Source organism: Gopherus flavomarginatus, chromosome 4 (genome assembly GCF_025201925.1).
Source record: "Gopherus flavomarginatus isolate rGopFla2 chromosome 4, rGopFla2.mat.asm, whole genome shotgun sequence".
NCBI classification, from domain to species: Eukaryota; Metazoa; Chordata; order Testudines; family Testudinidae; genus Gopherus; species Gopherus flavomarginatus.
This window is the reverse complement of record NC_066620.1, coordinates 24,929,882-24,956,260: the sequence shown is the minus strand read 5'-3', so window position 1 is coordinate 24,956,260 and position 26,379 is coordinate 24,929,882. Positions and strand designations below refer to the sequence as shown.

The 26,379-nt window shown below is 44.1% G+C and overlaps 1 protein-coding gene across 3 annotated transcripts in view; it reads right to left on the bottom strand.

Annotated features, from left to right (window-relative positions):
* Positions 1 to 201: 201 nt before the first annotated feature.
* The window catches only part of EFEMP1 (EGF containing fibulin extracellular matrix protein 1), a 76,876-nt gene continuing 50,698 nt past the window's right edge, over positions 202 to 26,379 (bottom strand). For all 3 annotated transcript variants that reach the window (XM_050952149.1, XM_050952148.1, XM_050952147.1), the window contains exons 5-11: positions 21,403 to 21,525; positions 16,427 to 16,546; positions 13,081 to 13,200; positions 6,353 to 6,472; positions 2,722 to 2,845; positions 2,401 to 2,596; positions 202 to 475 (exon numbers count right to left, since the gene is read on the bottom strand). In XM_050952149.1, coding sequence (XP_050808106.1) covers positions 317 to 475; positions 2,401 to 2,596; positions 2,722 to 2,845; positions 6,353 to 6,472; positions 13,081 to 13,200; positions 16,427 to 16,546; positions 21,403 to 21,525 — 962 coding nt within the window. In that variant the 3' untranslated portion in view covers positions 202 to 316. The remainder of the gene's footprint in view (positions 476 to 2,400; positions 2,597 to 2,721; positions 2,846 to 6,352; positions 6,473 to 13,080; positions 13,201 to 16,426; positions 16,547 to 21,402; positions 21,526 to 26,379) is intronic.

Genomic DNA, 26,379 nt, shown 5'->3' with positions numbered 1-26,379 from the left:
GACTACCTGGCTAGGAAAAGTGAAGTTTTACAAAATAGCGTAAGCATATATTTCTTGTACAAAAGTGTAATATGTAGATGTCTAATCCAAGTACAGTAATTAAGGCAAGACTTTAGTCTTTATACAGCAAGTGACAACACCCACATTATAATATGGAACACACGTATTAATTTTGAATTACAGGTATAATGTGATTGTATATTGATTTACTAAATAAATCTTAAAAAAAAAAAGCAAAATCTATAAATAAAATAGTAAGTGCTTTCTTTAAGATAATATTCTTTGGCTGCTTTAGGTGCCTGTGAAGGATTAATAACTAAAATGAGTAAGGTCCCACTATTATTGTTAATCTTAGCACTGAACTTGTACGATAATTCAAACTGTTGACCGTCAGCATCTCCAGATCTACAATATGTTCTCTTGGTCCCGATAGTGATTTCACCAGTACGAGCATTGCACTTATTGCACTTGTTTGCTGAAAAAAATATATAGCAAAGATAAAACTGTTTCATTCAGGCAAATCTGAAATCATTCTTTAGTTATGTCCATATGCTGCCTATATACATTGCTTCCCTGTAAAATAATTAATCTCAGACATCATCATAATGCATAACGCAAGCATTATTTTAACTTTTTAAAATAACTATAACAATACTAAACCTAGTTTTGATGATTATACATAGCAGATGTAAGGTAGTATGTGAGACAAAAATTGGATCTCAGGAGCTTACAAATAATTTTCCAAAAGGGACCAGAGAAAGGTGAGACCTCTTTCAAACATTTTAAAAAGTAGTTGTTTCTGATATCTTATTACGCCATTTGCATCAGCCCAGTCTACAGAGACCCATCACAAAACGGTCAAATGACACATGAATTCTAATGTCTGTGTTTTGTTTCCTGAAACTTTTATAACACTCCTGAAAAATAAAGATCTTCAAACCCCATCAAAATGAAACCTTTGCTGCAGTCTTAACTGTGTGTTGCTACCACTCCATCATAATATGTTATGTATATTTTAAAGAAAGCTGAGATTCTGAGCGCAACATATGAGTGAAGAAGTTGGGGGCCATAAGCATGGATTTATAGTGCTTACAGCTGCGGGGAGGGATAGCTCAGTGGTTTGAGCATTGGCCTACTAAACCCAGGATTATGAATTCAATCCTTGCAGGAGCCATTTAGGGATCATGGGTGTGGAACCTGTTAAGGACAATACTTAGTCCTCCTAACAAAGGCAGGAGATTGAACTCAATGACCTTCCAAGGTCCCATCCAGTTCTATGAGATAGGCATAGCTCCATATATTATGAATCCAGCTCTGGTCTGAGGTCAGAGCATTAGATCCCAGACTATGGTAGTTTTTACTTTTTACAGTAGAGAAAAGAAATGTCATGCAAATAAAATATATTAAAAGCTAAGAGCCAACGGTGACCACTATAGTACAGATACACTGGGGAACAGAATGAGGCATAAGAAATCCTTTCATAATTCTCCCCTTCAAATGCAGGACAGTCATAATCTGGGTGCTGACCTTGGGAATGCAAGATGTAGAGGGGTGCCCTCTGGACCCCTGGCAGGGATAGCAACTCCTCAAGGGGCATGTCCCTGTCCTCTCTGCATGCTACGATATCTATGGTGGGTATATTTAAGCAGCTGAAGTAAAGAGGTGAAGCCCTCCCCTCATTCCCCCTTTCAGGGACTTAATGCCTACAGACACCATGTTGTGCACAGAGCAGCACCTCCTCCTCCCCAATCTCAGCATGGCTCTGCCTTATAAGAGTCATAATTGAACATCAGCTTTGACCTGTTACACTGAGGGCTTCTTTTAGTTCCAAGGATAGACTGTCACTAAATCACATCTCAGTTTCCCCAAACCAGCAGTCTAGTAGTTCATTTTCCAGTACCAAAGAATTCTTCGCCTAGCCGTTTGGTTGTCATATGGTCATTTGGGTGTCTATAGCTCTGAGGACCACAGCCGTCTTTATAGCTCTCCTTTTTTCTTCAAGGACTTGCATCTGTATTTATTTTCCAGATGATTATAGTGAATACTTATGAAATCCTCTTATGAAAGGGAACATAAGTTGAAGACAATGGGTTCACATGGGTCTTAATTTGTATTGCTGAACCTTATTATCAGTGATGATGCACGGAATGAAAAGCACCTCAGAGATTGAGTTTGCAGGGCTAATAGAAGAGAACATCTTTTTACTTGTAAACTTAGCACATTTGATAGTGAAATTATAGAGAGACAATAAATATAGGATGCCAAAATACCATTTTTTACAGAGCAGAATTGTTTTTATGGCTATGAAAAACAGCCAAAGCACTGTAGCACTGGCTTTACCAACATGTCTCCCAATTCTCTTTGCATGCTTGCACTAGTCTGGCCCCCTACAATACTTACTCGCAGGTAGAATTCTCCATTTTCGTTTCCAGACTTAATCCGGAAAGTGTTTATAGTATTGGGGTAAATAGTTGTTGCCTGAATTTGGAAGATATCAGAGGGCACAGTTCTGTCTGACCGGATGCTCATGTATTTGTACACAATAGAGTATGGCAGCTCTCGACAAATGGCATTGGAAACTGGGCAAACACAGCGACTGAAAAACAAACAAAAATGGATCAAACTTGGTTCATGTGCAAACTAGCACGATGCTCTTTCAGTTGTAATTAGTAATGCTGCCTATTAAGGATAATCCTACAAACTATGTGTGGTTTTTCTTACTTCTCAGATGTCAGGACATAAGGTTCTTGACAAGGATTTCTTGGGTAACAACGAAATCCACCATGATAATTCCAGCACATTTCATCTTCTCTGCATTCATTAGTAGTCTCACATTCATTTATATCTAGATAGGAAGGAAGGAACCATATCAATTCCCAGTCTAAGTAAATGTAGATGGAATGCAAAGTTGGTATGAAAAAACCTATAAGGGACTGTTTTAGTTTAAAAACAAACAAAATGCCTCCTGCTTCTGCACTGAGGAAACCCAACACCCCCTGCTCCCCACCTCTCTTCAAAGGCCTTCTGGAGTAGGATTATTCTATGCAGAAACTGAATGTATTTATAAAATTGACTCTTGGTTTAAATTGACTGAACACATCCAATAGACCAGAGGTTCTCAAACTGTGGTCCACGGACCACCAGTGGTCTGTGAGCTCCATTCAGGTGGTCCGTGGATAGTTCCCTCTAAGGTGCGCAGCTGGGCAGCCGCACACGAGAGAATGAAGGGCCACCCACCTAATTAGTGGAGCCGCGCAGATGTGGCTCCACTAATTAGGTGCTTGGACTCTGGAGAAGACGCACATGTAAGGTGAGGTGGTGGCCTTGGAGAATAAGAGGTAGGTGTGAGTGGGCAATGGGGTGAGAAGAGGGGGTGGAGATAATTTGGGATGTGCAGGGCTGTGGCTGCCAGAGAAAGTGATGACTTTCCCCATCTCCAGGACTAAGGCTGCCAGGGAGAGACGGCCCTCCTTCCCAGCCCCAGCTCGGAGCCTGCTGCGGCGGGGGAGAGAAGGCACATCCATTGCATTAGAAAGGTAATACTACTGATATTAAAATATGAGTTGTGTGTTTTTATTTGTAGAACAAAAACGTTTATTATTATTAAGGGTTTTTTTATATAGCACTTTTATCCAAAGCGTTTTACAACAGTTAGCTAATGGTATAAACAACATTTGGAAAGATCATTAAGTGGTCCACCAAGACCCTCAGCAATTTTCAAGTGCTCTGCAGAAAATTTGTTTTGAGAATCACTGCAATAGACTAAAGAAATATATTAAATTATACTATATAGTACAAATGTTCCTATGTATTAAGAGTCTTAGTTCATAACAACATAGCTTGGTGAGATATTTGTTGTTAGAAGGAAGATTTCTGGTGGACAGGTAAAGGGTGGGCATCAACAGAGGAAGAGCATGAGGCTTGGTTTGTGGGGCCTCATTTATGAATTGCCTGGCTTTCAAAGGCTTATTTTATTTTTTATCTATATAGAACATCCTAACTGTCAATGAGGCTTTATTTAACTGATATATTTTTCATCTTTAACTTTCAATTTTTTTTAATCTGAGAATACCCTGGGTTTTATAGAAAGTGTTTAAAACACAGATACGTGAAAATTTCATACAGGGTTTCCCTCCGACCACCTTTCTTTCACAGGTTTCTTGAACCTGAAGCTGGTAGAACACTTAAACTCTGTATGGGTGGCAGTAAGGAAGGTAGTAGATTGATTCTGGGGAAGAGGTAGTTCCTATGCTCCAGCACTGACAGGTCACTTGCAGGGGGTGAATTGGGGTTTTGACATTCCCTGTACCCATCCAGGGCCACAATTGGCTCAGTGAGCCTCACCTACCTTTGTGACTTTCCAGTCTCCTGCCTCTATCCATATGCCTTCTAGTGGTTCTGCCAGTTTGCTGTGCCTGCTGTTTCTTCTCTCCCAGCCTTTGTGCCCCACTGTACCCATATCTACAATGCCCGGAACTTATTCTCTAAATGACGTTGGAGCCCAGCTGCCCTGTGCTGGGCTCCTGTGATATGTTGCATTCAGTGTATGTCATGCCGACCCCATTGATCTGTACACTGCGGCTTGTTCTAAACATCAAGTCATCTTTGTCTTGCATGACTGGTAGGGAAGTAAATATGCCACAAGGCTTCAAATCATCAGAGACAGGAATGGAGATTCTGCCTTTCTGATGGGATTGGGTGTGTTTGAGAAAATCTTCCCTCACCTGCCTCTTAGACTTCCACTTCTTGCAGAAGGTGAAGACCCTGTCCCAGAAAGCAAAGCACAGCAGTATCTGCTCTATCTCACCAGAGAGGAGTTTGGAGAAGCAGGGAGAATCTTCTAAGAGTGGTGCTGGAAGAGCTGCTATATCAAAGAGCAAGGGTTTGAGGGCAATGAGTGGGTTTGTGAAGATTCACCATTCTCTGACCTTCCTGATGGGAGCTATGAGTTAGGAGAGAGTAGCTGTGGGTGGAGCTGAGAGTGTCTGGAGCAGAAAAAGTGCAGGAAAGGGGAACGCTGGGTTATGGAGAGGTGTGGATGTTAAGGAAATAATGACTAGTGCACTTTCTGCTCATGTAGTCAGTATTAATGTCCACGACTTTTTTTTTTAAAGTTGCAAAAATGAGATCACACAAGTCTGAAGGGTTAGCTGAATCCACAATTTCTCCCAAAACATACCAAAGGTTTCAAAACACCAAATAATAATAACAAATAACCCTCTAAAATTAATTCACCCATCCATCCTTAAAATACTCGAAAGTACTCATTATCCTTGAGAAGAACTCATTGAAATAAGTTTGAAGTTTCTAGACCAAATCTCTTAAAGATGTTTCTAAAAAAAATTACTCTTTCAAAACCAAAATAAAAAATTCTACAAAATATTTTGTCAAATTAAGCTCTAATTAAAAACAAACAAACAAACCCAATCTAGTCTAAGAAGACAGTATGCATCAGAAATTTCTGGTGGAGGGTAGCTTGCAGATAAGAACTGTCATATTCAGATTTAGAACAGAAGCTTAGTTACAACTTCAGTTATGGAGATACTGCGGAGCCTCCAAAATAGTGACAGAGAATCCATTTGTGTTATTTCCTTGTTCTTTATTGAGAATAAGTTGCAAAATTATTAAATTCTAAAAATCAAGACTGCTTCAACAATTTTCTGGCTTATATAGCATACAGCTCTTATAATTAGTATACTGTGCTGTTTGTTTGATTTCACAATACAGAGTACTTGCCCAGGTGAGAGAGATCACTTCATGTATTTAACAGAAGCCCCCTCGGGCCTGTAGCAGCAGAAGGGAAAGAAAAATGATTTGAACGTTGATATATGTACATTTGTTTTGTTTTATAAATATACTATACATTCAATATGCTTTTGAAAAATTCTCGCACCTTTTTTCTGTTACTGAAAAGAACAGTTGTCTTTCACTTGTGGCATGATGTGACTCAGGAGTCTGTGTAAAATGGAACAGCTGATGTAAATCCATATTTAGATACCTGAACAACTGGCTTGATTTTCAGAGATACTCATCTCTCTGTGTATCAGGCTACTTGTTTAAGTGTCTAACTATGGATGTAGGGATCTAAATTTACTACACACCCAAGTTTGAAAATTGTGTTCTGAACTCATAAAAATCCCAAGAGAGAGACCAGAATTTTTAATAAATTGTAACTCATGTAAGTTATGTGGCAATTGTCAAGCAATGTTGTACGCTCTCTTACTCTAGTATATGGGTAATGCTGTTACAAAAGATACACACACACACAGACACACACAAAACTTGTAGTCATAGTCTTGTTTTAAATGTTAATATTGCAATAGTTTAAAATGTTAAAGATCAGTACACTTACCTTGACATGTTCTAGCTCCTACCACCTGGTATCCCTCAGGGCAGATGCATGAAAATTTCCCTGGTTCATTGATACACTGATACTGGCATATGTAACTTGAAGTTCTGCATTCATCAATATCTGCAGAACAGCAAAATAGTTTGAACTTATTGTCTTAAAAACCTATCTTCTCACAGAAAAAAATGGTTACTCACCTTTGTAACTGTTGTTCTTCGAGATGTGTTGCTCATGTCCATTCCAATTAGGTATGCATGCACCACGTGCACGGCTGTCTGAAAGTTTTTCCCTTAGCAGCATCTGTTGGATTGGCTGTGGAGCCCCAGGAGCGGCGCCTGCATGGTGCTCAATATGTGACCCTGACAACTCGGCACCCCCTCAGTTCCTTCTTGCCAGCTATTCCAACAGTGGGGAAGAGGGGTGGGTTTGGAATGGATATGAGCAACACATCCTGAAGAACAACAATTACAAAGGCGAGTAATCGTTTATTCTTCTTCGAGTGCTTGCTCATATCAATTCCAATTAGGTGACTCCCAAGCCTTATCTAGGGGGTGGGGTCGGAGTGAAGGAATGTTGACTGTAGCGCTGCTCTGCCGAAAGCTGCATCGTCTCTGGTGTGCCGAACGATGGCGTAGTGTGAGGCGAAGGTATGCACTGAAAACCAAGTTGCTGCCCTGCAGATTTTTTGGATTGGTACCTGGGCCAGGAATGCCGCTGATGAGGCCTGGGCCCTAGTGGACTGTGTGGTGAGAGCTAGGGTCAGCACGCTCAATGTAGAAAGCTAGGGCCCTGTGGACATCGAGAGAATGCAGCCACTGTTGCCGGGGACCAGCATGAGGTTTCGGGTAAAAAATGGGCAAGAAACTATCCTGGCTTGTGTGAAAGGCCAACACTACCTTGGGAGAAAGGCTAGGTGTGGTCTGAGTTGTACCTTATCCTTGTGGAAGACCGTGTAAGGCGGTTCTGAGGTGAGGGCCTTCAGCTTGGAGACATGTCTTGCTGACATAATGGCAACCAGGAAAGCTGTTTTCCAGGAAAGATACAGGAGGGATCAAGTGGCCAGTGGTTCAAATGGAGGTCCCATGAGTCGTGAAAGGACCAGGTTAAGGTCCCACGCAGGGATAGGCTGCCGGATCTGAGGACTGAGATGGTCCAAGCCTTTGAGAAAGCGACCAACCAGTGGGTTGGCGAAGACAGAATGGCCAGACGCGCCTGGGTGGAAAGCTGAGATGGCAGCGAGGTGAACCTGCATGGAGGATGCCATCAGGCCTTGCTGTTTCAGGTGCAAGAGGTACTCCAAAATGAGGAGCACCGGCACCTTGAGGTTGTGTGTGCAGAGCTGGTCACACCAACATGAAAACCATTTCTAAATTGCCAGATATGTGGCTTCAGTAGAGAGCTTCCTGCTGCCCAGCCTTATGTGGTCTGAACATAGACGCTCCATGGGGTTCAGCCATGCAGCTTCCAAGCCGCGAGGTGGAGGGACCGCAGGTCAGGATGACAGAGCTGACCGTGGTCCTGAGTGAGCAGGTCAGGAAGGACGCTGAAGCTACAGAATCACCCTCACCCATCCCTGCAGATTTTGAGCAGGACCTTGTGCACCAGGGGGAATGGAGGGAAGGTGTAGAGCAGGCAACCTGTCCAGGGAAGGAGAAACGCGACCGTGAGGGAGCAGAATGCTGGGCACTTGGATGGAGCAGAATGCTGGGCACTTCCTGTTGCTGCAAGTGGCAAACAGGTCGACCTGGGGAAACCCCCACCGTTGGAAGATGAGGTGGACGACATCCGGTCAGAGAGACCACTCGTGCGAGTGGAAGGACCTGCTGAGACGGTCTGCAAGCATGTTCTGGATGCCAGGAAGAAAGGACGCAAAACCCCTTGCCCCTTAGTACTCACGGAACCTCCTCTATCGTCCCCATGGTGAGGAGTGTCTGAGCCTCCTGAATAAGGACTGCTTGTGAGAGAGGTCCTTGAAGAGGGATAGGGAAGTGGGGGGGAAGAGGGATAGGGAAGGGGGGTGGGAGGGCTGGAGGGTGGAAATAGGATAAACAATTAAAAAAAGGTGAGGAAGGATCTGGGGGTAAGTCTGGTACTCTGTCATTGGGAGTCCCTTCAAAAGGCCTGCTAGGAACCCGGCGATGGTTTCATCAGGCCCTGGCCTTGCCCAGATGGGGGGTTGGAGGACTTCCTCTTGCCATTCTACCCCAACCGCCTGTAAAAGTCCTGCCTTGGACAAGGAGGGTAGGAGTGCTGCTGCGGCTGTTGGGACTTGAAATGCTTCTGCTGGGTTGCTGGGGTGTGCATACCCAGGGACTTCAGGGTCGCTTGAGCCCTTAAGGCTATGCAGCCTAGAGTTAGTCTGCTCCGCGAACAGACCCTCCCCATTAAAGGCTAGATCCTGCAGTGTCTGCTGAACCTCAGGTAGCAGACCAGAGGCTTGTAGCCAGGAAGTGCGCCTCATGGCAATCCCAGAGGACAAGGTATGCGTGGCCAAGTCTACAGTGTCCAATGAGGCCTGTAAAGAGGTCCATGCCACCATCTTGCCCTCATCAACAAGAGCCCCAGTCCCTGGACTCAGGAGGCACAAGCTCCTTGAACTTCAGCATGGGGTTCCAGGAGTTAAAGTTGTAGCAGCTCAGGAGTGCCTGCTGATTGGCAATTCAGACCCGGAGCCCACCTGTGGAGTACACCTTGTGGCCAAACATGTCCAGCTGCTTGGCGTCCTTCAACTTGGGCACTGAGCCTCTCTTTCTCATTCATGGCCACAACTACCAGTGAGCAGGGCTGTGGGTGCTTGAACAAATAGTCATACCCCTCCAAGGGGACAAAGTATTTACATTTGACTCCCTTGGCTGAGGGGGAATAGAGGCCAAATGGTTTTGGCATTGGTCTGGAAGGTCTTGATGAGGGGCAGGGCCACCCTTGACAGACCTTCTTGGGACAAAATGTCCACCACCAGGTCCTCCAATTCCACCACCTCCTCGGCCTGCAGGTTCATGTTGCGTGCCACCCTGCACAGGAGGTTCTGATAAATACGGATATCTATGGGGGGTGGCCCAGAGATAGAAGTGCCCACCACAGCCGCATCAGGAAAGAGGATGAAGAGGCCATAGGGGGAGAGGGTCATCTTGACCCCCCAGTGCCATGGGGGCCTGATGCCCTGCATCACTGACTGAAGGCCCAAGCTTGGGAACTGGAGTCAGAGGGGGTCTCAAGGTGGGAGGGGTCATGACATCTCCACACCCCCAGGAGTGGGCCGACCGTCGGAGGTACCTGTGGTTCAGAAGTGGCCAACCAGGAAGCACCACACTGTGCACCCTGGGCCTGGTGGTATGCCCATGGGGTCCAGAACAGCCACAGGGTGGGCCCCTGCCTGTGCGCTGCGATGGTCCTGCCCTCACATCAGGGCAGCCACAGTCAAATTGGCAGCAGTTCCAGTCTGAAAACTGCAATCCCATTTCCAAACCCGAGGAACGAGAACAGGACCATGAGGGCCAGGGCAGTGCTGAGCAAATCTGCGCTGGTGAGCGATGTCAAGGAGAAAGAGAGTGGTGCTGAGAGACTGGGGACCAGTGTCAGGACATGCAGCAGTACCAGGATCTGGAGAGGTACCGTGGCCTGGAGCTGCATCGAGATGATGAACGGCACCGGAATTGGTGCTGGGTCTGGGACCTGCTCTGTGACTGGTGGGCGGCGCGGCACTGTGATTGGGAGCATCGACAGGAACGAGAGCGATGCTGCGAGTCCGACCAGTGTCGTGATGGAGAGCGGTGCTGGAACTCCAAGAGGTGCTGGGAACAGGAGTGGTGCCGGGAATGGGAGTGGTGCTGAGGCTCGACCAATGGAGCTGATGGTGCCGAAGGTCAGATCAATGCTGGCTTGCCTTGAGACGATGCCATCCGCTACGGCACAGGAGGCTTAGCAGGGAGCAGAGGGGACCTTGATGCCATCATGGCGATGAGATCCCTTGCAGCCACAAAGGTGTGAGGGGTGGAAAGCAGCTGGACTTCCACAATGCTGCGGGCTGGGGAGTCCAATGGCACCAGACTCATCGGTTCCCCCCGTGGGGCTGAAGTTGATGGTGCCATTTCCATAACCTTCGCTGCTGAGCTCTCCCCTCGGGGATGTGTCACAGTGGCTGGTTCCAGGGAAGTGGGTCTCTGTGAAGGAGAACCACCCTTCTCTAGCTTTCAGTGCCACTTCGATACTGGGGAGTGGGAGCGGTGTTGCGTCAATGTTGCTGGCTTCAGTGCCGGGGAGCGGCGGTGCTGCAGGTCTCAGTCAGGGTCCAACCATGGTGCTGCCTCCACTACTACTACTACTGGGGCTCTGCGCACCGAAGAACTCGGTGCCGGGTCCTGCCACGCCGAAGGAGGCTGGGGACTAAGTGCCACCTCCATAAGGAGCTGCTTCAGGTGAAAGTCCCGCTCCTTTTAAGTCCGAGGACGAAATCCCTTGCAGATCCTGCACTTCTTGGCTTGGTGTGCCCCGTCCCCCGGACACTTAGGCAAGAGTCATGGGGGTCGCCGTTGGCATAGGCTTGGAGCAGGACTCACAGGGCTTGAATCCCGGGGACTTGGGCATGAAGCCCCGAAGAAAAATAGTCGGGGTGGAGGGTAACTCCCCAACCCGACTGCCACTAACTAAAACAAAAACAAAGAACTACCAACAAAAAACAAACAACAACTATCTACCAAAGCTAGGGAAACATGGAGAACTTGCAGAACAAGATGCCACAGTTCCATCATCATCAATGGGTGGTAAGAAGGAACTGAGGGGGTGCTAGGTTGGCAAGGGTATATATTGAGCGCCATGCAGGCACCGCTCCACGAGGCTCCACAGCTGACCCGATGGATGCTGCTAGGGGAGAAACTTTCCGACAGCTGTGCGTGGGGTGCGCGCACACCTAATTGGAATCGATATGAGCAAGCAGTTGAAGTATTGATATATTAATTTACAATTACTACACATTAGCTTTAAGAGAAGTAAAATATATCCACTCTGAAAGAAGGAAGTTCTCCATAATCTGAAATGAATGCTATGCTTAAGCAACTTAAAGTTGTCACCAAAAAGCTAATTCTACTGGTATATTTAACTATCTCTAAAGATCAGATTTTTAAGAAATATACTCTAGGAAACTGAGATTAAATGAAAAGCTTTCAGAACAGGTTTGGGAAAATAATTTAAAAAGTCATTTTTTAGTGTTCCAAAATGTGATTTTTCCCCCCCTTGATCAAAGCATTGACCACTTTAGATATTTAGTTCAGGGGAAATGTTTTGCACTCACATATGTATGGAACTCCCACTGTAATCAATGTGAACTGCTCTTGGGAAGAGGATAAGGACCATTTTCTCCCTTCAAATAGTATTGGCTGCATGCCATTCTCTTTTGGCTTTTGAAGCTTTGCCTAATTGATTAGCTGTCAGCAAAAGCAATTTAGGATGGAATTTAATTTTATTTAACAACTTATGTGATATTTCTGAAAAAATAGATGAATCAATAGAATTAGGGAGTGTCTTGACATTACCGTAATGTGTCTTATCATATTGGAGACCTGAGCTCAGTGCTTTACTCTTGGGCTGCGAGCTCTTTGGAGACATCATGTTGAAGGCTTGCTCCTGCTCCCTACGATCACTATGTCTCCAAAGTTGCCTAGAGGACACCAGTGGGGTTCGGACAGAGAAAATTAAGTGCTAATTGTATAATTGTCAGATGATGTATGCTGTTTGGACATCCACTTGCATAAAAGCAACTCAAAGGCACAATTGTTTCTTCTTTAGAATGACAAGTTTAAGAGGATTTGTTTAGAGCAATTTTACACCACACAGAGTTATCCTTGTTTAGGTTTGTCTTCATTTCTAGTTTGTCGTGATCTTCTGTATTAGATCAAATACTGTTCAAGTTAGTTTCAGGAGTAAGTTTTCAGAAGTGTGTCCCCCGACGCAGGTGTTGCCTGAAAAATGTGTACATGCAATTTTGTGCTTGCAACTGAATTGTGAGTGCACATCTGACAACAAAAATGATTAGGGGGCTGGAGCACATGACTTATGAGGAGAGGCTGAGGGAACTGGGATTGTTTAGTCTGCAGAAGAGAAGAATGAGGGGGGATTTGATAGCTGCTCTCAATTACCTGAAAGGGGGTTCCAGAGAGGATGGATCTAGACTGTTCTCAGTGGTAGCAGATGACAGAACAAGGAGTAATGGTCTCAAGTTGCAGTGGGGCAGGTTTAGGTTGGATATTTGGAAAAACTTTTTCACTAGGAGGGTGGTGAAGCACTGGAATGGGTTACCTAGGGAGGTGGTGGACTCCCCTTCCTTAGAGGTTTTTAAGGTCAGGCTTGACAAAGCCCTGGCTGGGATGATTTAGTTGGGAATTGATCCTGCTTTGAGCTATGGGTTGGACTAGATGACCTCCTGAGGTCCCTTCCAACCCTGATATTCTAGGATTCTATGGTCTGAGTAGCAGCATCTCTACCTACCTGAATATAGGTACAACTACTCACACACAGAATGTCTGTAATTCATTCTGGCAGGTGCAAAAATATGATACCAAATTTTATGGCTGCAAACTGTACCCACTAATAGGGATGCCAGACCTCAGTCTGACTAGAACCACGCATGCCATTTAATTCACAGAATAACTTCTCAGAAAAATTGCAGAATCAGAAAAAGGCTCTTATCATGTATCAATATCTTTCTATTATGACATTATGTATAAAGCGTAGTTTACCTTCACAGTTGATTCTGTCACTGCTTAACTCAAATCCTGGATTACACTGACAGATAAAAGAACCAAGTATATTGTAGCATTGTTGTGCGCATGGGTTGTTGGCATCACATTCGTTTATGTCTGAAAAGAAAGGTTACATATCTTCATGCACATCTTGTTCTTTGTATCTGATAATTAAGCTGATCAAATTGATTGGGTCCACCACTTTGCAAAAGTTAGTAGATTGTATCAATAAAGATTTTGCAGTTGTTGGAACAGTGTCGGATCTATGCTCTTCATTCCTTGTAGAAAAATTGGAATATTTTTCCAGGAATGAGAGTTATTCTAACATGTAATGAACTCTTCCAAAAATGTTTAGTACAGCTATTAAACTCCACATTCCAGCATCTTTTTTTTCCAGGTATGAAATACCAAGTCTATAAATAATTGATATAAGGAACACATACTGATAAGACTTCTCAGCATGCAATGATTTTATCTGAGCTATTTATTACTCTTAAAATCTGTTCTTTTAAATTCCATTACAATTATAACATATGCCATTGAGACCAGTACAGAATTTTGCAAAGCTCTAAGACATAGAACGTATTGGGGGAAGGCATTTTTTGATACTAGATTATTTCTATGATGTTCCTATCTTAAGAACATGTGTGAGGATACTGCAATCTGAAAAAGGAGGCATTTTCAATGGAAAGTTATGTACAGGAACCTGCAATACACCCCCTGTGGAGTCTTTAACACTTATTCTCCATACACTGTTGACTACTTTATTTATGTGTATCATCTTGTATGTAGATTTTTAGTGTATACAGAGGAGGAATACAAGAGAAAATACTCTTCATCCACATCCTAATGTGTTTTATCAGATGCAACCATTATTGAACTTTTACAGTTTTAATATATTTTTTATTTCATGGGCATTTAAAATGCATATAAACAATGTCAGAAATATTCAGATGCAGATACAACTAATACAACTGACAAAATTCACTTCTCTACAATCAAAATGTCTATTAAAATCAACCATTCACAAAAAATTCAACAAGGGAGTAAAACATTTAGCCCATATATGTTTAAGATGTGGATGGGGAGGAATGACTATGAAGCATTTTTTCTGTTAAATACTTTTTGATAAAAGTGTAGTGAAATTTGTGAAAACAATGTTATCAGAAACACTAAACAAAAAGATAGAAAAAACAAATTTATCTATTGTATATGCTTCTCTAAAGTTCAACCATTCTCAAGAGATACAAAAGTTTGAAAACTCGGCCATCAGCGGAGGTCCCGGGTGACTGGAAAAAGGCTAACGTAGTGCCCATCTTTAAAAAAGGAAAGAAGGAGGATCCGGGGACTTACAGACCAGTCAGCCTCACCTCAGTCCCTGGAAAAATCATGGAGCAGGTCCTCAAGGAATCAATTCTGAAGAACTTAGAGGGGAGGAAAGTGATCAGGAACAGTTAGCATGGAATCACCAAGGGCAAGTCAGGCCTGACTAACCTAGTTGACTTCTATGAGGAGATAACTGGCTCTGTGGATGAGGGGAAAGCAGTGCATGCGTTAATCCTTGACTTTAGCAAAGCTTTTGATATGGTCTCCCACGGTATTCTTGCCAGCAAGTTAAAGAAGTACGGGCTGGATGAATGGACTATAAGGTGGATAGAAAGCTGGCTAGATCATCAGGCTCAATGGGTAGTGATCAACGGCTCCATGTCTAGCTGGCAGCTGGTTTCAAGCGGAGTGCCCCAAGGGTCGGTCCTGGGGCTGGTTTTGTTCAATATCTTCATTAATGATCTGGAGGATGTCGTGGACTGCACTCTCAGCAAGTTTGCAGATGACACTAAACTGGGAGGAATGGTAGATACGCTGGAGGGTAGGGACAGGATACAGAGGGACCCAGACAAATTAGAGGATTGGGCCCAAAGAAACCTGATGAGGTTCAACAAGGACAAGTGCAGAGTCCTGCACTTAGTACAGAAGAATCCCATTCACTGTTCCAGACTAGGGACTGAATGGCTAGGAAGCAGTTCTGCACAAAAGGGCCTAGGGGTTACAGTGGACAAGAAGCTGGATATAAGTCAACAATGTGCCCTTGTTGCCAATCACAGCATCCATAGATTTCAATGGCCAATTCCCTTCCCAAATCCACCATACCCTGGGTAAAGTCTCAGCTCCACTCATGGCAATGGCAAAAACTCGATTGATTTCAGTGGGGCCAGGACTTCTGCAATATCCTCTCTTGGGGGCTGAAGATCTGTTTTCCCGTTATTGTCATTTCAAGCTCAAAGTGAGGGATGATTTAGTCTTATGTATCATATAACCATTTAGCTTAGTCATATTCAATGAAAACAGATTCCCTTCCCCACCCCACTTCTTAATTCGAACCCACACAATAGCAGTAGATGAAATGGAAACTTTAGTTCCCTTCTTCATAAATTAATTCATGGATTGCATGTATCTTCACTGGTGCGACTGAGTAGTTTTTGCCACATATGGAAATAAATCTATTCTTGGCCCCTGGAAAATCAACTTTCTTATCTGCTTCACTTTAGAAATAACATCCCTCTACCAAAAAGTTACTAAAAGAAATAGTCATGTTGAATGTATCTTGCACCTCATTAGACAAATCTGCTTGCAGCCCAATGTCCTCCTTTCTTCTTATTAACTCTAGATCTTCCAATAAAAAATCCTGTAGATTCCATCAAAGTCAGTAACGGTCTTATGGCTCAGTTACTAGGATTTTTTTAGCATTTTATTTACAATGGCACTAGTCCTCAGCATGCCCCAAATCACTCATTTTAATTTTTAATACTATTTCCCAAGGATTTACATTTGAAATGCCGAGACGTGTTTTCTTTCATCAATATATTTATCACGTGCTGCTGCGAATTAACTTTAGCTGTAAGAACTTGGCATTGCTTTCTCCAGTTTCCAGTTCTCGGGCCTGATTCTGATCTCATTTAAGCTGCTGTAGATAAGAAGTAACTCCACTAAAGTCAATAGAGCACTAGTGTAAAACCAGCATAACTAAGAGGAGAGTCAGGCCCAAGATTTAATAATGAGTTCAGTGCCCTGATGACAAGATTGCCAAATTCATGGCCCACAGAAACCAGTCTGCCAACAAAATAATCCATTTTCAAAGCGAGTCTCCATTTTTGTGTCCAAGGATTCTGTGTTCCTCAAGATAATTACTTTGATCAGTTCCAAGAGTCTGTAAGCCTAGGAAAGCATGACATACTTTAAAATATTCTGCCTGGTGACTTGAGCTGATGAAAGCTAGCAATGGGTCAGTAGTTGTCTTTTGTAACCACATGGGCTGGTTCATATGGATATACAGAGAAGTGCTTACCTACACAAGTGTGGTTGTTGGCTGCTAACTGGAACCCAGAATTGCACTGGCAGTAATAGGAACCTGGAGTGTTCACACATCTATGGTGGCAGTATGGAGGGAGATTGCATTCATCTATGTCTGTTACCATAACAAGAGCAAAACAGTAAAAATGTTAGCTCAAATGTAATAACAAAAGTTCACTGTTGCTATCTTGTGCCCAAATAAACAGTGTAAAGTGAGCTGGCTCTGATTAAATGAAAAGAGAGAAGTTAATTTGCAGCTCGATTCTGCTCTTACTTAAGTTACCTCCTTGACTTCAATGGGAGCAGCATTGTGCTCTTTTTCTTGTCTTCATGTCTTAAGTTTTGTTAAAATCAACTTTACGCTGAGTATGTTTGCTCAGCCAATGATGTCAATACATATAAACATTATCCTTCATTTGGGGTTTAAATCACACCCATACTGTAGTATTGATCTCTATATTTGTTATGTAACTTGCAACATGCTTCCTGACTACGTCTTGACCAGAAATAAAGCAGACCAGCAGAGTGGCTCTTATGCTCATTTTCTGTACAAAAGTACACATAGCAACAACTTAATGCTAAACCTCTGTAGTTCCATTAGCAATTCAGAATTCAAGCACTCTCTCTGTCCTGAGTCCATGGGAGTGACAGGGGTGTCAAGTGAGCAGGGATCAGGCCTGGAAAAGAAGCAGAGAGCTGGGATTTCAGGGGAATGTGGGCTCCATCCCTCCACAGGACTTGGCCAGCTACTCAAAGGACTCCCCACACCCCTCTCCATCCCTTCCTAGGCAAGACAGCACAGCAGTTCCCTATAGCCACTGGCTGCCAGCCCTTGGCTGTGCTCTCTGACTCAGTGGAGGAAATAAGATTGTATGACTGAAGCCAATGCTATCTCAGGCAGTGTTAACTTTCCCTGCCGACTGGCCATAATTCTGGGGTGGAGCATGCTGCCTTTCCCAGTTTCAGCATTCCTAAAGTGCAGCCGAGTGGGTATTCCACCTACCAACTGTATAAAGTGTTCAACAGCCCTACCTTGACCTCTTGGCACATTGCAAGCTATGCATGGGTCAAGCCACAGGCCTCTGCCTCAGCTCATGTGCATCTGCAGAACAGTTTCTACTACATAGCTAAGTTGGCCATGCATGCATGGGAGAATCTTCTTTAGCTATGACCTTTACAAGCTTAACAAAAGAAATCCATGCAAAGTCCTATGCGTGTAGAGAACATGATCTCTAAAAGGCTCAGCACTTGGTCAAATAAATCCCAGTTTTCACTGGAACACAGTGAAAGGCAGTTCTCATTTTCATGCCAAATTTAGAATTTCCTGCCCCCAGCTGTTTCTGTTGTAGATATGTTTTTAAAGATGTATTTTTTTTACAATGGGAAAAGAGTTCATTTTTTCACTTTAATATTAAAAAATGACAACCCCTTTTTTTGAAAATGTACTGGTCTACGCCCAAAAGCTGAGAATTTTAGACAGTTATGAGTGATGGAAAACAGGGCTTTGATTGGACGGAGTTTGGCAATCTTAACTATGGGGGTGGGGGAAGTGGAGAAGGCTCACTACAGCTCTTTTATTTCAGAGAAACAGTAGTGCCATTGAATCTTTTCAGTTCCATAAGACTACTCTTGTGCTTAAAGTTACTCCTGTGTGTACATATTTACAAGCTCTGACCCTAAGTCAGTGTGAGTTTAGTGTGAAGGACTAGGCTATACCATTTATGTGCATGATTCTATGAAAGACTATGGGAAACCTTAGCTAGGCAAGATTTGATCATAGAACCAAATCATCTGTTTGAAAGAATGTTGCCAGAAAAAGGTTTCCTTGTATCTGAAGTCTCCATGTTTCAGAAAATAACATCTTTGTGACATCTGAACAAACTGTTTTTAAAAAACAAACCCTTTAAGCAAATAATAAAAAAACCCAACCAGACATGTTTTTGGAGTAAATTAAAAATAAAATAAAGTTAGAAAAGGGTCTCTTTCTGTCTTCAAGCCAGAAAAAGTCTGGAACAATTTTTTTCAAACTTTGAAGGATCATTTCCTCCCAGGATAAGAGACTTTATCAAGGTTTTTCTGGCTCACTTATTTTAAAGTCTCAAAGGAGTGGTTTTATTATGAAGTGCTGACAGTACTTAACTGTAGCATTGTGTTTGTGCTGTTTTATACTCTGACCTAAGTCACATAGGAGGAAGTAGGAGAATGGAAACTTTTCCTTCTAGAGAGCGTATGTATGTTTAAATTAAAATATACATACAAAACTTTGACTTTTAGTAATTTATCATGATGGTTCTTTACTTTCAATGTTTCATTAGACCTTTAGGTACAAGCTGAACCCTAATTCTGTTAAAATGAAAAGGAGTTACTGTACAAAGGGAATATACCTTCTAGTGAAAGCATAACTTTTTTTATAAGAATCAACAACTTGTCATAATGATTCCCCTACCTATATGCCAAAGTACCCATCCTAGTCCTGCACAGAAAGCTGGCAAATATTGGAAAGAGTTATATATACAGAAGTCTGTTGGCCTGCTCTAAAGCCTAGTTAAGTCATTGAGAATCTTTCCATTGACTTCGATTGGCTTTGCATCAGGCCCCTAAAGAGAAGAGGTATATCTTTCTTACCAAATAAAAAAAAAATTAGCAATCCATCTAAATGGCCGCTAATACTGCCTCTGCTTCCCTCTCAATGTTCTCTTTTGAGAGGAACTGACTCTCATCACAGTAAGCCTTCTAGTCACATATTAGGGATCTTGCAGTTTTTGACAACTCCTTCAATTTAGGTTTTGTCTCTATTTTGAGGATGTGAAAAGGCCTTTCTCTCACCCGGGGTGCTGGAACAACCTGTATAGTGGGGATGCTGAGAGCCATTGAACCAAACTGTAAATCATGTATATAATGGTAACCACTTCAAGCCAGGGGTATGGCAGCATCCCCAGCATCGCCAGCACCCCTAGTTCCAGCACCTATGCCCTCACCTTGTCTGATCCAGTGTACATTACAGAGGTACTATTAGACATCAGCTAATGGTATGCCTTTTATTCTACTATTTCACACTTGTTTTCTTACATGTGACAAATGTATGGCCCAATCTTGTGGCCCTTATGAAGGCAAAACTTTCAGTGAAGTCAAGGTTTGAAACCTATTCCTTCATGAATTAGGGCTTATTATTATGCTAGTAGTTTAGAGTTTACAGCCCCTGCTCTTGGCTCTCAGGGATTCAGAACTGTGGCTGATATGTCACAAAGATCAGACATCTGGACCCAACATTTCCACTGAGTATAAGCTCTTCAAGGCGGGGACTGTGTTGTCTTGTGTGTCTGCACAGTGCCTAGGCCTGTATCGCTGGATCTAACTCTCACTAAAGTAAATGGAAAGACTCTCATTGATTTTAATGGGACTTGCACTGGGCTCACAATTGTGCCAAGGGTCACTGGGCACTACCCCCATACAAGTAATAAATATAGTAACAGCTAAATTCAATTAAAAGTATTGAATATGCTTAAAATAGTCTGCAGCTCCATCTTTTGGAGACTATTTACTTTTCATCCATCATCTTTCTAAACAGGCCCTCCAACAGCAATTCTGGGTCTCTGGGCAGAACAGTCAATGGGCTCCCAGCCTATGCAGACGTGGTCCACCTGACATTTAAGTGGTTCTGCCACCTACGTTGGCTGGTGCCCAACAAGCACTGCTGGTGCCAAGCGAGCTGCTGGCTGTGCTGCTGGGCATGCCCTTCCAACACAGCCATGGCTTCCCCATGCCTACCTGGCTGCCTTCACCAATGCCAGTACAATCCTGCGCATGCTTAGGAGCCCTGCCAGAGGCGACTAGTGGGAGGGACTCAAAGAGGAACACCAGATAAGAAGGGGGACATGTGACACCCCAACATGACCCCTCCCACAGGACTCCTCCCTGCCCTGCTTCCAGCCCGGGCCCTCTGTGCTCTCCCCGTCCCCTCCTCCCCATCCCACATTACCTGAGCAGGGGGTTCTGTCCTCCTGCCAGGGCCGGCTCCAGGCACCAGCTTCGCAAGCAGGTGCTTGGGGTGGCCACTCTGGAGTAAGGCGGCACGTTCAGGTATTCGGCGGCAATTCGGCAGAGGGTCCCTCACTCCCGCTGGGAGCGAAGGAGCTCCCGCTGAATTGTCGCAGATTGCAATCGCATCTTCTTTTTTTTTTTTTGACTGCTTGGGGCGGCAAAACTCCTGGAGCTGGCCCTGCCGCCTGCTGTGCCAGCCCAGCTTCCACTGCTGTTCAGTTGCTCTTCTGGCCACCAGGCTCTGGAACCACACCCGGATGCTGCATGGTGCAGCACAGCAACTACTTGGGAGAGTACCTGGCTGCAGCAGCAGATGTTGCTTCTGGTGATAGTGGCCGAGTGAGCCAGAGTCCCCCCACCGTCCCTGGCACACTTGGAGTCAGCTCCTGTCCCCAGAAGCTGAGCCTGGGCAGGGAGAGGGCTGCCACTGTTGCTGCTCCCTCCCTTGCCCAGGCTCAGCTTCTGGGGACAGCAGCCAACTCTGAGCATGCCAGGGAGGGTTCTGTCTCACTCGGTCACTAGAGAAGCTGAGCCCCAGGGCAGCTGCTGCACTGCACTGGGCAGCATGGCCGAAAAATGAGAGACTCTGGCCACGCCTCTTCCCTTCCGTCTCTGGCCCCGCCCCTTCCTCTCCCCAACCAAGGCTGACTGCTGGGTTAAATCCCTGAGCAGGCGTCCAGGGAAGGCGAGTGGGCGACGCTCTCTCCACCCCCCCGGCGTTGCCTCTGAGCCCTGAGCTACAGTATTGGCGGCCGGGAGCCCCTGGCCCCTTTAAGTTGTCCTGGCTCCTGGGAAATTGCCCCCTTTCTCTCTCCCTGCTCTCGGCAGGCCTGTTTCTAAATTATATGGAGTTACTTTATAGTTCCCCATAAAGTTTGAAAATGAACTTTGATAGCCAATGAACATTGCTTATGCTAGTTCAGAACTTACCAACACACTGTTCCCCACGTTTCTGGTAACCTGAGGGACACTGGCAGCTGAAAGACCCTCTTAAATTGACGCATACTTGATCTGCCCTGCAGTTATGGGTTCCTGTTGCACATTCATCTATATCTTCATAAAACAGCAAACACAACGTTAGTCAGAAACTTTGGTTCAAATTTAAAAATGTTTACCCATCTCCAACCATACTTTAAATGAAGATAGCAAGTTTCAAATTCATTCAAAAGATTTTTATGCCAGAGTTTATTCTGTTTACAGAACACACAACACTGTCCTGACGTTCCCCTCTGGTGTTATCTGGACCAGTGATCTGCTAGGTCACTCCAATCCTTGACTCTGGGAGCCAGCCTTACTCTGCTCTGCTGTGAGAACCCCCACTCCTGGGCTGTTCACGTACAGCCTCTGGCATGTAAGCTGCTCCCTGCATTGTGCAACCGAATGACAGTAGCCAATATCTCCGGTCCCAGACACAATCCTAGGAACCTCTGTCTTGCAGTTCCCAGTTATGCCCGCTGGACGCTGCAAGTTTATATGAGTTTGTCAATTTAACAAAGAATTTGATATGTACCAGACTTGTTATCCTAAGGGATGTCTCTGACATGCTTCAAACCAAACGCACTGCTTCAGGTACAATAAACAAACAGATTTATTAACTACAAAGATAAACATTAAGTGATTATAAGTCAAAGCATAACAAGTCAGATTTGGTCAAATGAAATGAAAGCAAAACACATTCTAAACTGATCTTAACACTTTCAATGCCCTTACAAACTTAGATGCTTCTCACCACAGGCTGGCTGGTTGCTCTTCAGCCAGGCTCTCCCCTTTGATCAGCGCTTCAGTAGCTTGGTGTGGTATCTGTAGATGTAGGTGGATGAGAAAGGAAGAGCATGGCAAAGTCTCTCCCTTTTATAATATTCTTTCTTCCCTCTTGGCTTTGCCCCTCCCCTCAGTCAGATAAGCATTACCTCATCGCAGTCCCAAACTGGCCAAAGGAAGGGGGGATGACTCATTTAAAAGTCCAACAGCTCCTTTTGTTGCTGCCTAGGCCAGTGTCCTTCGTTCCTGTGAGGCTGGGCTGGGTTTATCCTATACCTGCCCTGATGAGGTGTGAACTGCCTCTCTGCTCTTGGAGAGTTTTTGCCTGGGCTTATTTTAAGCCATGTGGATATATTTTCAGCCTCATAACTACATACATGAAATTATAACCTATAACATTACTATAACAACAATGCTCAGTGCATCAGGAGCCTTCTGAAGATACTCAACATGACAAACTTTGCACTGGATACCACACAATCATTTTACAAGAATGAACATGGGGGTGCTGGGTGTTCCCCTGAGGTACAGAGCGTAACAACTGTCTGATTCCTTTGGGTCACAAGCCAAAAATTTCTAACAATACTTAAATCTGACTGATTGTATTTTAACATATTTCCAATATTATTTTTTTCTCCATAGGAATTTATTCTAGGTGGGGCTGGTAGTGCCACCTGTTATTAATGTTGCCAGACACTCCCAATTATAAGACTTGTTTTCAATTGCTAACAACTTTCTAAATATTAACTATTCTAAATATTAACTGAAATTGTCACTGCTGGGTATCTTTTGTAGGTTGAATATTCAGCTACAATGCTTCAACTGTTTCCAAGAATGAGACTAGCAAAAAATATGTTGTTCTGTAGATGTTAAAAAAAATTCTGGTGATCTCTTTTTGTCCTGAGAAGGGGACAAGTTTCATTTAGAAGCCCAAGCGCAGGGCTGGAGTTTAAAGGGCTCTAGGATGGGGCTGAAGACCTGGAGGTGGACTAACCATTTGTTAAACTTTGTTACCCCCAGAAGGCAGTGGAAGTGAAGGAGTGACCTGGCTAGAGAGCTAGGGACATCACAGAACCCTAAAGGCAAAGAGTTTTCAGACAGAAAGCCCTGGGGGCATTGCTCCATACTAAGGCAGGGACAGACTTAAAGCTAGCTCAGAAGGGGCTAAGAACTGAGTCCAGAGACAGTGCTGCAGGTACCAACAAGAGCATAGTGATAGGCCCTGTTGTACTTTTGTTACTCTGGAAGGGACTTGCTTGTTTGTTCACATATTGACAGTGTGAACTGGCTGGAGGGCTGGGCCACTGAAGACCCACCTGATGAGGTTAAGAGCCGACACGGGATGTCAGGAGCAGAAAAAAAGAGAGTGTAGGTTCACACCCAACTGAGAGAAGGTGCTCATGAGAAGTGAGTGTCCCCCATCTCAAATCCATTAGCAAAATGCCTCAGCCTTCTGTAATGCTGGTCCATGTACAGGATTAAACAAACTACTACTATCAGTTATTTGTTAGCTCAAGTGGCAGAGGTCTGTGCAGCACATCTAAAGATTTCAACCCTGCTGATGAACCATGTGGATATCACTATAAGGCCACATGATTAATTTCTTTTTTTAAAGTTAGGAAATTACACACACAAAATGACATTAAGAGAACATTATTAAGTTTGCAAAGTTAAAGCACTTAAAGTTAGGAAATGACAGAATTAAGGTTGCTTGTACACCTGAATCTGCCCTCCTTCTACATACACATTATGATAGTCTTCAGTTATATGATCATGTACTCATCAATGGTTTAGATAATGGCATCAAGAGTACACTTATAAAGTTTGTGGATGATACCAAGTTGGGAAAGTGGCAAGTGTTTTGGAGGTTAGGATTAAAATTCATAATGATCTGGACAAGCTGGAGAAATGGTCTGCAGTAAATAGGATGAAATTCAAAAAGGACAAATGTAAAGTACTCCACTCAGGAAGGAACAATCAGTTACACACATACAAAATGGGAAATGAGCCTAGGAAAGAGTAGTACAGAAAGGGATCATAATGGATCACAAGCTAAATGAGTCAACAGTGTAACACTGTTGCAAAAAAAGCAAACATCATTCTGGGATGTATTAGCAAGAGTGTTGCGAGCCAGACAGGAGAAGTAATTGGTTCACTCTACTCTGCCCTGATAATTAGGGCCCTACCAAATTCAAGATCTATTTTGGTCAATTTCACAGTCATATGATTTTAAAAATAATAAATTTCATGATATCAGCTATTTAAATCTGAAATTTTACGGTGTTGCAATTGTAGAGGTCCTGACCGAAAAAGGAGTTGTGGGAGGGTGACAAAAGTTATTGCAAGGGGGGTTGTGGTACTGCTACCCTTACTTCTGCATTGCTGCTGGCAGTGGCGCTGCCTTCAGAGACAGGCAGCTGGAGAGCAGTGGCTTCTGGCTGCAAGTCCAGCTCTGAAGGCAGAGCCACCACCAGCAGCAGTGCAGAAGTCAGGATGGCAGGGTATGGCATTGCCACCTGACTTCTGTGCTACTGCCTACAGAGCTGGGCCCTCAGTCAGCAGCTGCAGCTCTGTCTGGCCGCCCAGCTCTGAAAGAAGCAATGCAGAAGTAAAGGGTGGCATGGCATGGTCTTGCTACTCTTACTTCTGTGCTGCTGCTGTCGGGGCGCTGCCTTCAGAACTGGGCGCCCAGCCAAAAGCCACCGCTCTCCGGCCGCCCAGCTATGAAGGTAGCACAGAACTAAGGGTGGCAATACTGCAACCCCCTAAAATAATATTGTGACCCCCCCCGTGCAACTCCCTTTTGGGTCAGGAACCCCAATTTGAGAAACACCGGTCTCCCCCACGAAATCTGTACAGAATAGGGTAAAAGCACACAAAAGACCAGATTTCATAGGGGAAGACTAGATTTCATGGCCTGTAACGCATTTTTCATGGCTGTGAATTTGGTATGGCCCTACTGATATGGTCTCAGCTGGAGTATTGTGTCCAGTTCTGAGTGCCACATTTCAGGAAAAATTGGAGAAAGGCAAGAGAAGAGCAACAAAAATGATTAAAGGTCTAGAAAACATGACTAATGAGGGAAGATTGAAAAAATTGGGCTTGTTTAGTCTGGAGAAAAGAAGGCTGAGGGGGGACATGATAGTAGTTTTCAAGTACATAAAAGGTTGTTACAAACAGAAGGGGGAAATTATTCTCATTAACCTCTGAGGACAGGACAAGAAGCAATGGGCTTCAACTGAAGTAGGTTGGTCTTTAGGAAAAATTTCCTAACTGTCAGGGCACTGGAATAAATTGCCAAGGGAGGTTGTGGAATCTCCATCATTGAAGATTTTAAAGAGCAGGTTAGACAAACATTTGTCAGGGATGGTCTAGATAATACCTAGTCCTGCCATGAGTGCAGGGCACTGGACTAGATGACCTCTTGAGGTCCCTTCCAGTTCTATGATTCTATTATTCTATTTTTTCACAGAACTCTGGCCACATTTAGTACACAGGATGGTTCTGCTCTGGGGATGATCAGGTTAGTGTCCAAAGAAGGCTATTGTCTGTAGAATCCCTGCCTCATTTCTTGCAGAAGTTGGAAAGTGTGTACTATTTGTACCACTGGGGCAGGTGGGTCTAGGCCTGCCCAAAACTAAAAGCTTGCCCTTCAGATAAGGAGGAGGGACCACAAAGCCCAGGCTACAACTGAGTTCTTGAGACAACAAATGAAAAAAACAGGAGCAGGAGTGAGGTGAGATTTTAAAAATGAGGGATCCAGAGGAGAACCCCAAGCAGGGAACCCTGGACAGCTCCCACTGCTTCTCTAAAGTATTCAAGGAGCCAGTGGATGCTGCCCAGAGGAACTCTGCCTGGAGATGTGAGCAGATAAGGTACAGGAAATAGAACTCACAGTCACTGAGTACCCTGTGCCCAGTTTCCTTCTCTTGAAGTGATGGATGGCCATCTTGGCTAGTTCTAGGAGGAGACTGAGGAGGAGGTCCTTTGACTTGGTGGGGCCAGGGATGGGGTGTGCATAGATTAGGGTGACCAGATGTCCCAATTTTATAGGGACAGTCCTGATTTTTTGGTCTTTTCTTATATAGGCTCCTATTACCTCCCAGCCCTGTCCTGAATTTTCACACTTGCTATCTGGTTACCCTA